At 39.2% G+C, this 13081-nt stretch overlaps 1 protein-coding gene across 1 annotated transcript in view; it reads left to right on the forward strand.

Annotated features, from left to right (window-relative positions):
- The window catches only part of MPHOSPH9 (M-phase phosphoprotein 9), a 43521-nt gene that overhangs the window by 25474 nt on the left and 4966 nt on the right, over positions 1 to 13081 (forward strand). Inside the window, exons 13-19 of the mRNA XM_069497229.1 lie at positions 4333 to 4380; positions 5549 to 5613; positions 7145 to 7246; positions 9737 to 9871; positions 10716 to 10891; positions 11709 to 11849; positions 12678 to 12798. Of these exons, the coding sequence (XP_069353330.1) occupies positions 4333 to 4380; positions 5549 to 5613; positions 7145 to 7246; positions 9737 to 9871; positions 10716 to 10891; positions 11709 to 11849; positions 12678 to 12798 (788 nt within the window). The remainder of the gene's footprint in view (positions 1 to 4332; positions 4381 to 5548; positions 5614 to 7144; positions 7247 to 9736; positions 9872 to 10715; positions 10892 to 11708; positions 11850 to 12677; positions 12799 to 13081) is intronic.

A 13081-nucleotide genomic window follows, 5' to 3' on the forward strand; every position in this document is an offset into this window, starting at 1 on the left:
CTATCCTAACATCTGTGGGTCTGGCACGGTAATATGCTATAAATCAGATTTAGAGCAGATTTGATTGAATTTTTCACTTTGATATAATTTTACTTAAAATTTGGATTTGTATAACATTGAAATTGGATTAGGTTTCAGGTTGCATATTTTTTTCCTAAATTTTAATGTCCTTTTTGAGATTATTATGGTACATAAATAATCTGAAAGTATTTAGGCTGTTGAAATTTTCTGCCTAGTAGCTTTAGATTTGCTACCTTTTCCTTTGGTTTTTAAAATTTATTTTTGTGAATGTAATATATGTAAATGTTTAAATAGTCAAATCTCAGGTGAAAAACAGCAGTCTTCCCCCTTCTCGCCTTGTAGTCCCCTACCCCTAGAGGCCATTACTTTTGGCTCGGTTAGCTATTTCTTCTAGCATTTTTTCTCTGTGTTTCTAAATAATATACTAATATTGCATTTTCATTTTTTCTGTCAGTTTCAAACATATGTTGACTGCCTCTATGCAAGATCATGGCTTGGCTTTCTTTTGCCATTTGTTCCAATACAAACACTTCTCCCCCCTCCTTCCAATGTGGTTCAAGTATTAAATTGAGTCTAAGATGCATATTCTTTTACATTTTAACACCTGAAATTGGAATGCATCTGTACACCATAGTGTCATATTTTAATTAGCATTTTTTTCTTTTAGTAGTGCATCAAATAATGGTATGATTTATAGTCAGTGGTATCTTGGATTTAAAATATGATACATCATCATTTAGAGTTAAGTCAGTTTTTGGTGTCTCTTGTGTGCACTTAAATATTCAAAGCTAAGCTGTGATATACAATGATTACATTCCTTTTACAACTTTTATTTTTCTTACAATTAATAATTTCCTTGTTTTGTTGATCTGCTTAGTTTTCCATCTGCCTAGCACCCTCCCCACCTCCCATGACGATGAAGGCCACAGGTCAGTGCCAGGCTGGCCATGCTTGTGCTTCCTTCTGAACTGATTGCTCCCTAGGTCTGATAGACACATATCGTAGGACTTGTCTTCACTGTTGTCTTGGGAATTAATTTTCTTTGCTTCTTTCTTGTATTGAATCTATTGTTCCGTGGATCCTGTGTTCATGTTTCTTGATTTAACTCCTTGTTTTACTGGAGTATGTCTCCTCAGAAAAAGAATGCATGGGAAACAAATTTTGAGACCTTCCATATCTGAAAACTTACATAGTTTGCAGTCACAATTAAATGGTAATTTAGCTGGGTAGAAAATTTTAAGTGGGGAAATACTTTAAATTGTTGCTCTAATCAGTTTCAATCATTGCTCACACCATCTACCTTTCAGTGATGCTGTTGTGAAGGACTGTGCCATTGTGATTACCTGTTTTTGTGACCTCTTAATTTTTCTCTTCCTCTGGAAGCTTTTAGGATCTTGTGTTTACCTGTCTCTCTCTCTCTCTCTCTCTTTTTTTTTTTGGGAGACAGAGCCTCACTCTGTTGCCCAAGCCTACAGTGCAGTGGTGTATCACAGCTCACCGCACCCTCAAACTTCTGGGCTCAAGCTATCCTCCTGCCTCAGCCTCCAGAGTAGCTGGGACTACAGGCACACACTCCCAGGGTGCTAGGATTACAGGCGCGAGCCACTGTGCCCGGCCCCTATATCTCTGTATTATGAACTTCTACAGTGAATGAATGTGCCTTGGTGCTTTATTATTATTTTGCTGGGTACCTGATGGACTGTTTGCTCTAGAAATTTTGTTTTCTAGTTTTTTTTCTGTTCTCTTTGGAATCCCTCTCAGAGGTTGGATCTCAGACTGATTCCCTAGTTTTTGTTGCTGTTGTTGTTGTTGTTGTTGTTGTTGTTGTTGTTGTTTGAGGCAGGTTCTCACTCTGTTGCCCAGGCAGGAGTGCAGTGGCACAATCGTAGTTCACCACAGCCTTGAACTCCTGGGCTCAAGTGATCCTCCTGCCTCAGCTTTCTGAGTCGCTGGGACTGTAGGCACGTGCCACCATGCCCTGCTAATTTAATTTCTTTGTAGAAATGGGAGAGTAGAGACCAGCCCAGGCTGATCTCAAACTCCTGGCATCATCAATGATCCTCTCTTCTCAGCCTCCCAAAGTGCTGAGATTACAGGTGTGATTTGTTCTACTTTTTGAAAGAGCCTTCTTTGACTTTATCTTCCAGGCTTTGTGTTTTAATTTTTGTTTTTGCTATCATTTTTTTACTTTTTTTTTGTTCTGTCTTTTAAACTTCCATACTGTTCTTGGATGTTTCATGGATGCAACATCCTTTATCTGATAATGCCATCATATTTTAAAACATTTACCTCTGTTTGTGGCATTGCCTTCTGTTCCCACCTATTTCCTTTTTTTCCTTTATGATTTTTTTTTTTAACTGTTAGAACTTTTTCTATACAGCAGTGATTGTTGGCTGTTAAGATTGAGGTATATGGCCTGGCACGGTGGCTGACGCCTGTAATCCTAGCACTCTGGGAGGCCGAGGCAGGTGATCGCTTGAGCTCAGGAGTTCGAGACCAGCCTAAGCAAGAGCGAGACCCTGTCTCTACTAAAAAATAGAAATAAATTATCTGGCCAACTAAAAATATATATAGAAAAAATTAGCCGGGCTTTGTGGCGCATGCCTGTAGTCCCAGCTACTCAGGAGGCTGAGGCAGAAGGATCGCTTAAGCCCAGGAGTTTGAGGTTGCTGTGAGCAAGGCTGACGCCACGGCATTCAGGCCTGGTCAACAGAGCGAGACTCTGTCTCAAAAAAAAAAAAAGACTGAGGTGTAGAAGACTAATTAGAAGATAGCTTTGTGTCCCCTGGGCAGGGCTGATTAGAATATAAGCATTGTCATCTTCATTAGATGTTGCTAAATTGCTCTCTGAAACGGTTGTAACCGTTTATTTTACCAACAGTAGCACATGAGAATTCTTATATTTCTAGATTATTTCCATTGCTTAATATTGCCAAACCTCTTTATTTTTGCCAGTGTGATCAATGTGAAATGGTTGTATGTATTGCGGTTATCTTCTTTTGGCCTGTGGCTTGCTTTTTACTTTATTTGTGTCTCCTTTATATTGCCTTCTAAAATTATAAAACTTTGCTTCATACATTTAGGACCTTTTTTTTTTTTTTTTTTTTTTTAGAGAGCTAGGGTCTTGCTTTGTTGTTATTTCTTTGATATTATGGCTTTCTTTTGACTGTTTCTTTAGTTTCAATCCATTATTTCTTCTAAGTTAATTTCTTCTAAGTCATTTGGATTTGAAGTTTTTCGTACTGAATGCTGTTTTTCGAATGTTGGCTCTTCTGCAGGCTCACGTTTAAAAGTGAGGTGGTAAAAAGCTGTTGAGAGACTCTGGCTGCGTGGCTGGGACCTGGCAGCCTTCACTTACAGACAGTTACAGAGTGATGCACCAGCCGTTTTGTTGGGGGACCTTCTGATGTGAATATGTAGAGGTCTTTTTTCTGGAGGAGTTCAGTTTTCCCAAAGAATAGCTCCAGTCTCTTGCCTGGGACCTACCAGCCAGGCTCTGGTGGTTTGAAGACTTACTTAGTCATTTTCTCTTTATCCCTTTGCTTCCCCTCCGCCCTCATTTTTGGGTTTCCCCTGTGCATTCTCACCTGACTGTCTCCTGAATAGTCCACAGCTGTATGGGGAAGGGAAGCGTCCTGAGCTCTGACTACTTAAAGAATTTCAGCCAATTCCCCGTGGTCAGCCCTGTGCCCAACGCTGCCCACTTCTGACCCAGGTTTCTAGTTGTGAGCTCCTCAGGGTTGTGAAGCGATCAGCCTACTCCCGTCAGCATTCCCTTATTCAGGCACTTGTGGTTATAACTCCTGTCTCTTGCTAAGGCACTGTCTGTCTCTTCTCTTTTCTTTTTTTTTTTTTGAGACAGAGTCTCACTCTGTTGCCCAGGCTAGAGTGAGTGCCGTGGCGTCAGCCTAGCTCACAGCAACCTCAGACTCCTGAGCTCAAAGGATCCTCCTGTCTCAGCCTCCCGAGTAGCTGGGACTACAGGCATGTGCCACCATGCCCGGCTAATTTTTTCTATATATATTTTTAGCTGTCTATATAATTTGTTTCTATTTTTAGTAGAGATGGGGTCTCGCTCTTGCTCAGGCTGGTCTCAAACTCCTGAGCTCAAACGATCTACCCACCTCATCCTCCCAGAGTGGTAGGATTACAGGCGTGAGCCACCGTGCGCGGCCCACCAATGCTGTGTTAACCTTTCTCTTTCCTGACATTGGCATGTTTGATGGGTATGGACAGTTAGTTTGTAGACTATCCCTCAGTTGATAAAATACTGTTTAATTTTGCGGTGCAATTCTTTGTTTTTTCTTGTAGCTTTTAGGAGAGTATGAGTCCCTTGGAAAAGAACATGGAAAAGTAAAGGTAATGAGTAATTGTTCATGTTCTAGATTTCATATGGGGGCAAAGATATTGGGGTGGGAATCGAGATCTCACCCTTCCTCCTCTTCCTCTTCCTTTCTCTACCCCTTGTGGCCATTTGAACTAGACCACTTGTCCTTTCTGTTTCAGTGTGCTTATTTTCCAATATCTGCCTTCGTTAATCTAACACATTTATTGAATAGCTATTACATTTGAGATGAAATTGTTTAGAAGAGTATAAAGTACCATGTAGATGCAAATAATTAATACTGTTTAAATATAAAGGTGTTTTTTTCTTTTTTTTTGAGACAGAGTCTTGCTCTGTTGCCTGGGCTAGAGTGCCGTGGCATCAAGCTCACAGCAACCTCAAACTCCTGGGCCTAAGCTATCCTTCTGCCTCAGCCTCCTGAGTAGCTGGGACTACAGGCATATGCCACCACGCCCAGCTAATTTTTTTCTATATATAGTTTTAGCTGTCCAGATCATTTCTTTCTACTTTTAGTAGAGATAGGATCTCGCTCTTGCTCAGGCTGGTCCCAAACTCCTGACCTTGAGTGATCCTCCCGCCTCGGCCTCCCAGAGTGCTAGGATTACAGGCGTAGTAAGCCACCGTGCCCTGCCTAAATATAAAGTTTTGATTTTCAAAGCATTAGCTTTTTGTGGGATTGTTTAAGTGTATTGATTATGTTTAAATTCTTAAAGCTTTCTTTGGGGGCTACATATTTGAGTTTAGTGAAACACCACAATAATGCGATGAGTGGGGTCCAATTATTTCTATTGCATAAAATGCAGGGTTGTGGTTATTTAAGGTTGGTGAGAAGGCCTGCATAGCCAGGCAGCTGAAAGTCCTGAGGGTTCAGGAGCACATCACATCATTGAAAGTATTTGTTCTACCATTCTACCATGTGTTTAGTGAAGTTTGTGATTAAAATACGTTCATTTTAACACTGGATTATTTCTAATTAAGCAAACTGCTTGTATAGTCCAGGCTTTTGCTCATTTTTTTTTTTCCTAGAATTATCTGTACTGACTCTATAGTTGATGCTGTACTTGCTGAATATAATTTGTAGCTACCTGATTTAGCCATAGATTTGTTTTATGTATTTTAAAATAAAAGTATTCATCTGAATATTTGTCTTCTGTTAACTGAATTTTTCCTTTATTTCTATAGGATACATTAAATACAACTGAGAACAAATTGCTTGATGCGCATACTCAGATTTCTGATTTGAAAAGGTAAAATGTATTGTCTAATGAACAAATACCTCTAACTGTTCTTTTATGTGTATTGAAAGTGATGAAAGAAGGAAATTTTTCTTGAGTATTTTTAAGCAGTTTGAGAACTAGTTTTATCCTAATCTTCCCCTAACATGGAAGTACATTTGATTTTAGCCAAACAAGATTCCTTTTTTTTTTTTTTTTTTGGTTAAAAAGAGACAGGGTCTCACTGTGTTGCCCAGGTTGGCCATGAACTCCTGGCTTCAAGTGAACCTCCAGCCTCAGCCTCCTGAGTAGCTGGGACTACCAGTGGACACTACCGTATCCGGCTTCTAACAAGATTTTTAAGTGATTAAAATATCTTGGTGGTTGTGCATTTCCCCAGACATCATGTATTTTATCAGCATAGGTAAAATCTAAATGATACTTAACCATTGGAAAGAACTTTAAGAAATAGTCTAGTTCACTGAAGTATTTTTGGTGCTCCAAAAAGAAAGCAGCATTCGCACCAATACTGTGGTCATCCACTTTCATAAAGACCTGGTTTGGAGACTATATTTATGATCTGATTTGCTTAATTTGAGTCATAAATAGTCCCTACTGCAAATGATTAGAAAAATCTAAATTGGCTTTAAGCATATTTTACATTGATGTTTGGATATAATACCCTTATTTAGAAATTTTACTGCAGTCTTAAGGACATCCCATAGAAAAGAAGAGAAAAGCTGTCTAGATTTCTCATCTGCCTGACTCATTTCTGTGATTCATTCAAGTCTAGTGGTAGCTTCTTTTTCACATTGGAATAAAACATCAGCCTTATTAGAGCTGTTTTTTTTTCCTCAAGCCTTCCTTGCATCAGGGTAGGTAAGAATTTGAGTTTAAAAGATGAGACGAAGACATACACAAAGTATAAAAGAGGAGAAAGAATGCCATGGTAGCTGCAGAACAGTTACTTGGCCAGAGTAGTGCTTATCTGTTGGTAAACTTGAAAATGGGCTTGTATTCTGAACGTGGCCCAAATAAGATGAACTACCTTTAGGCTGAGGGTTGTCGGAGATAATTTTAGCCTCTGCCCCTTCTAAAAATTAGGCAGTTTCTTTATTAATAGCTGCTTTTGGAAGTTAAGCCTGCTTTCTGTTTTGTGAAGGTGTTACCTATTATACTTTGTATGTATGAATACATACATATTAGAATTAAACATGATAGAATGTGATTTGATACTTGAATTTTATTTTAACTTATGTATGTTTTCATTTGTAGTCAAATTTATATAACTTTTTTACACATAAGTCCATTTGTTATTCCCTTTTCCTTCAGTTTCAGTGTATGAAATGCTCCTTTGTAGAGTTTAATGTATTTGCTTTTCTGTTTTCCCTGATTTTGTTCAGCTTTTTAAAGTGTAACGGTTGTGTTTTATTATGGAAAAGGTTTATGAACTGGCAACTCTTTGTCACCCCTTTTCTAGGAGGGTCTGTTCAATAATTTGTCATTAAGCTATATTTTAAATTTGTTGAAATGTACTTAATTTATCATATTGCTTTTGAATCAGAATGATTTCAAAACTTGAAGCTCAGGTCAAGCAAGTGGAGCATGAAAATATGTTAAGCCTTCGTCATAATTCTAAAACTCACGTGAGACCGTCTCGTGCCAAGTAAGTTATTTCATTTAATCTCTGAAAAGCTAGAAGTAGATGCACACTTCTATTAAAAGGAGAAGCTTATCTGTCTAAATCATAAGAAAGTCAGGGTTAAATGTCATTACAGAACTTAGATGTGTAAAAAAACAATTTAATTATTGGATATCGTAAACACACTTAGCCGAGGCATTTGCCAAAATGAGAAATGTAGAATCAAATTGGAGTAAGGAAACTTGGAATGTGTTTTGTTCTTTGCCCAGATATGTGACCTTAGGGAAGTCATTTACTTCTTTTGGAGCTCAGTTTTATAATCTGTAAACCAAGGACACTTGGCTAGAACATCTCAAAAGGTCTTTAGCTCTGAAATTCCAGACATTTTATTCCCCTGTTAATGGAAAGACCTGTGAAGATGGATCTTTGTTGTGTGCGTTTTCTTTTTAGTTATTTTAGTTCTTTCAGAATTAGCTTTGCTAAATCTCAGAGCATTATCTTGATGATAACTTTACAGAATAAATTTTCTTCATATTATTAATAGAACTGGTTTTATGATTTTGGTGTAAATTAAGAATATTAAGTAAATAATAACTTTATAATGTTGGCATTTATCAGCAAGAAATGATTTTTGAATTGTAATTTTTTTTTTTTTTTTTTTTTTTGAGACAGAGTCTTGCTCTGTTGCCCGGGCTAGAGTGAGTACCATGGCGTCAGCCTAGCTCACAGCAACCTCAAACTCCTGGGCTCAAGCGATCCTACTGCCTCAGCCTCCCGGGTAGCTGGGACTACAGGCATTCACCACCATGCCTGGCTAATTTTTTCTATATATATATTTTTAGTTGGCCAGATCATTTCTTTCTATTTTTAGTAGAGACGAGGTCTCGCTCTTGCTCAGGCTGGTCTCGAACTCCTGAGCTCAAGTGATCCACCCGCCTCGGCCTCCCAGAGTGCTAGGATTACAGGTGTGAGCCACCGCGCCCGGCCTGAATTGTAATTTTTAACCTTTCCAAGTTGTAATTGTCAAATGAGAAACTTTTTCTAGATCTTTGTTAATCTTAGTAGAACATGATAAATCCTTTTACTTGAAGAAAATATACATAAATAACTGAAATTGCACGTTTGAAAGGGCAAAAGGAAGGGCCTGAGATGGGGAGTTGGGGAAGGCCTTTCTGTGGAGGTGACATGAGCAGAGGAGCCACCTGTGTGCAGAGTTGCTGGTGCAGAGGGTGGGGGGCAGGGGTGAGGAATGGGGGACGTTCCAGGCAGAGGACTTGGCCTTGCTAGGTCCTGAGATAGGAAAGAGCTTGGCACATTTGAAGAAACTAAGGGAGGCTGGTGTGGCCCGAATACTTAGAGCAAGAGGTAAAGTCCCCCTGGATGGAATCACAGATGGATCATACATAGCTTTCTAAGCCATGGTCAAGAGTTTGGATTTTACCCTAGTCCACAGGGAAGCCTTGGAAGGTTTTTATATAGTAAAAATGATGTCATCTGGTTTTCACTTTTCTTTGTGTACTTGCCATGAGAAGAGAGTGGAAGCAGGGAGCCTAGTTAGCCTATTGCAGTGCTAGGAGAGATGGTGTCAGCATGGCGGTGGCCACAGAAATGGACAAAAGGGAAAGATTTGAGAGAGACTCTGAAGGTAGAATCCACAGAGCATGGTTGTGAATTGGATGGTAAGTTAAGAAAGGGAGGTGTCAGAATAAACTCCCTGGTTTCTGTCTTGAACAACTAAAGGCACCATATATCGAACTAGAGAAGAGATCAGAATTTCCATCTTGAATATATTTGTTAGAAATTCACATGGATTCCAAGTGGAAATCAAATAGGCAATGATAAACTTGAGTTTGGAGCTCAGGAATAAGGTTTTAGTTGGAGTTAGAAATTTTGGAGTTGTCTACTTTTAGAGTGTGCTTAAAGCTACAGGATGGATGGGAATAGAACGTGTCTAGTATGAAGTGGGCCCAGGACAAGAACGCCAATGTTTTGCTGTTGGATATGTAGGAGTTGGCAAAGGAACCTGAGAAGACCTGCTAGAAAACCAGGAGGAAAACTGAAGCAGTCACCAGTGTTGAGTGCCTGTTTGAGGATGGAGTGGAAAACTTGTTTTTCCTCTGCTCTCATCACAGCAACACAGCAACAATTGGCGCAGAAGAATTCTCTGACCCCAAGATGTGTGGGGATTTCTCCCCATCAGAAGGGCAGCCTTGCGTCGCGTCCCTCCCCTCAGCTCTGGACAGGGCGTCGAGGGTGTGGAGCACAGCAGGAAGCAGCTGAGGGGTGTTCAGAGCCCGGAGTTTCTGAATCTTGACTGAGATTCTGGAATATTCAGGAGTAACAGAAACCTAAAATAACAGTTCAGTTGAATCTTAAAACCGTAAAATAGAATTTATGTATCTAAAATATATTGTTGTTTGTGGTTTTTAAATTACCGTGCAAGTGCTGTCTGCCGGCAGAGTGTTTCGCGTACAGGTGCTGTCTGAACTGCCCTGACGTCTCTCTTCCCAACAGCACGCTCGCGACTTCTGACGTCAGCAGGCGCAAGTGGCTGATTCCAGGCGCAGAGTATTCCATCTTCACTGGCCAGCCCCTGGGCATCCAGGACAGCAGAGCAGATCAGCAGCTGGAGGAAACCTGTGTCCCTGGGTAAGGTGACTTTGCCAGAGATTTTATTTAGGAATGTTACGTTTTCTTAAAGATTTCAATTGCCTTTAAATATTCAGGAAGCCATCTCTTTGGTTCTTTAATGTCTTCATTTTGAGAACCTGATTTTTATTTTACTTTGAAAGGGTGGTACTTTTAGGATATTTTACTGTCACTCTGCAGAGCTCCCCAGCTGTGCTCGTGGCACAGTACAGGCTTGCAGTGAGGACGAGGTGTTTATCCCCTCACCCCTTGCATAGCCCAGGCCCCATGAGCAACCTCAGCCATCACTCCAGGATGCCACAAAAATATATTATTTTTGTATGTGCTAGGATGTTAAAAGGATTAGAAAGCACTGTGTGCAGGTTCAATTTTAATTTATTTGTATTGTAAAGCATACATATTCATTGTGGAGTATAGTTGTCAATTCTCATGTTATTCCCCTAACAATCCCAGTAAACTGTGTGTCTTAGCTTAGGCTGCTTGACAAATTACCATGGACCGTGTGGCTTAAACAACTAATGTTTATCTATCCCGTTCTGGAGGCTAGAAGTGCAAGACCAGTGTGCTGGCATTGGCTGAGTTCTTGGTGAGGGCCCTCTTGTTATGCCCTCATATGGCCTTTCCTTGGTGTGTGTAGAGAGAGAGCTCTTGCGTCTCTTCTTTCTTCAGGGACATTAATCCTATCATGGAGGTTTCACCCTCATGGCCTCATGTGACCCTAATTATCTCCCAAAGGCCCTGCCTCCAAACACCATCACACTGAAGATTAGGGCTCCAACGTGTGTGTTTGGGGACACACAGCATGCAGTCCCCAGCACTGTATGTCTTACGATTATTGGTTAAGGTGCCATTCCCCACCGGAAAAGGAGTCTTCACCTGGAGGTTCATCAGCAAGCTTACTGATGAAAAACCAAAGAGAGACTTCAGACATACCGATCATGAAAGCTTTAAAAGAACTTGATGAAGAAAAAATGTTTAAAAATTGGGGGACACAAACAGAGAAAGAGGATACCTCAAATAGTGAGTATTTATTTCCTTATTTTAGAGATAGCTTCCCTTCCTCCCATTTATATTACCTTCTTTAAAATTAAATTCCTCAGGTAATGAAATTAAAAGTTTTTAATATATTTTACTGCTGCTTCAGCTCCATAGATAATCGAATCCCCTAGTTAATAGCTTATCACAGGTCCGGCATAACATGTAGCTTTCATACAAAGCCAGCTGCATCTTAAATTTTGAGTATTAAAAGGCTTACATGGCATTCTTAAGGATATTTGAAAAATTTCTCTGCCAGTTTCTCTGCACACATCAGAAAGTTGCAACAGATGTTTGGTATTCACGAGGTGAGGTATAACATTTCTTATTCTTCCCTTTGTTGGTTACTGAGCATCTGTAGATAAGAAATACCTTTAATTCTATGTTTTTCCACAGGTCTAGATCAATAGTATTTCTCTCCTTTTACTTTCTACTGTGCTTACTTGTTCAGAGCCATTAGTCACGCCATTGACGTCTTTGGTGTTGCATTTCCTAACAAATGAATTAGTAACCTGCTTTCTAAAAATAAACTCTTTTGAAAAATCACCTTGAATGCCAGTTGTAAACAGGGAACCAAACGAATTCATTAGAAACTCCCACATTTTTCTTCATCAAGCATTTTTTATAATGTGGTACATTTGCAGAGGGTCATTGTCTCCTAGATGGTGACAAGAGATGCTTTGAGCAGTACCTAGGCTACCTGAGGGCCTTGTGTGGTCTCACCATCTATTAGTAAGGCAGGTAACTGAAGCTTAGGCTTGTTGTGATTTTTTTTTTTTTTCATTATCTGGTATAGAATTAGTGAATCCTCGGCAAACTGAAACTTCATTCAGTGCAAGTCGCTCCCCAGAGAAATGTGCCCAACAGAGACAAAAGAGGCTTAATTCTGCTTCACAGAGATCGTCGTCTTTACCACCTTCAAATCGTAAATCAAGCGCTCCAAGTAAGAGTTAGACGTGTATATCTCTCGGTCTCGTCCACACGCGAGCTGTGCACACTGTTTGACTGTTTCCTGTTTCTCTCGTACTTTTCTCAGCACCCAGTAGAGCACTCTGAGTACAGGATCCCGAAATATGATCTTATTCAATAAGTAAAGTTGCCTCATCACACAGATATTACGAATATAACTGAAAAAAAATCTCAGTTTGTTAAGCTGAGATTTTTTTATTGTGTCCAGTAAATTGTTTGCAACTGATATTCAGAGTTTTCGAGATAGTAGACTGCTATCTAAGTGAACATCAAACTAGTCCAAAAGGGAAGGTGCTTCTGATGTGTTTAACCTCAAGAACTCAGCATTAATCACCTTTTTCCCCCCGCCCCCATGATAAATATATATAAACAGGGTATTCACTTTTTTTCTTTAGCCAATTACAGTTTTGATTCTAAAGTTTAAGGATTGAGTTTCTGAGTCCTAAATTTCCATTTTTCACACCAGCTGAGGAGATTCTGACTCTGTGTTTTATGGGTATGTTCACTGTTGCACTGGTGTTTCTATCTTATTTCCAGTCGACTTCTAAAATCCTGAAAAACCAGTTTTGAGTCAGAGTGCTGAAACTACAGTCTGATATACTGAAATGTTAACAGTAACCTCTAGATGTTAGGATTATGAATTATTTTTTATTTTATATACTTACCTTTCAAAGTTTTATAATAAAATTGTATTTATTCCTTTCAAAATTAGAAAAAAGTACTCTGCTGAAAAAGAAACTATTTCTGCCAGTGTAACACATATAGAAGAAAAAGAATATTTCCTCTTTGTTTTCTTCTATAGCAAAGAGAGAGATTATGTTAACACCAGTGACTGTGGCTTATAGTCCAAAGCGATCCCCTAAAGAAAATTTGTCTCCAGGATTTAGTCATCTACTTAGCAAAAATGAAAACAGTCCAATTCGGTAAGTTCTTTAAAATTGTAGAATAAACTATATAAACTGTAAAATGTTGACTTATGCCTTGAGCTATCACTAAGTTTTCAGTTGTCAATGGAAACTCTGTGGATTTAAATCATTTAAATATCTAAATGAATGTCATACTACAAATAAAGTGCTATGATACATGAAAACGGTTTTTAACTATGGAAACTTGCTACTACTCCATTTTAAATACCACCTCAGCACCCTATCCGCCTTTTGATTGTAGAATGTTAGTTCTTCGTTTTCCTGGAAAGGTTTATGATAC

Source organism: Eulemur rufifrons, chromosome 21 (assembly GCF_041146395.1).
Source record: "Eulemur rufifrons isolate Redbay chromosome 21, OSU_ERuf_1, whole genome shotgun sequence".
In the NCBI taxonomy this organism is placed as follows: Eukaryota; Metazoa; Chordata; class Mammalia; order Primates; family Lemuridae; genus Eulemur; species Eulemur rufifrons.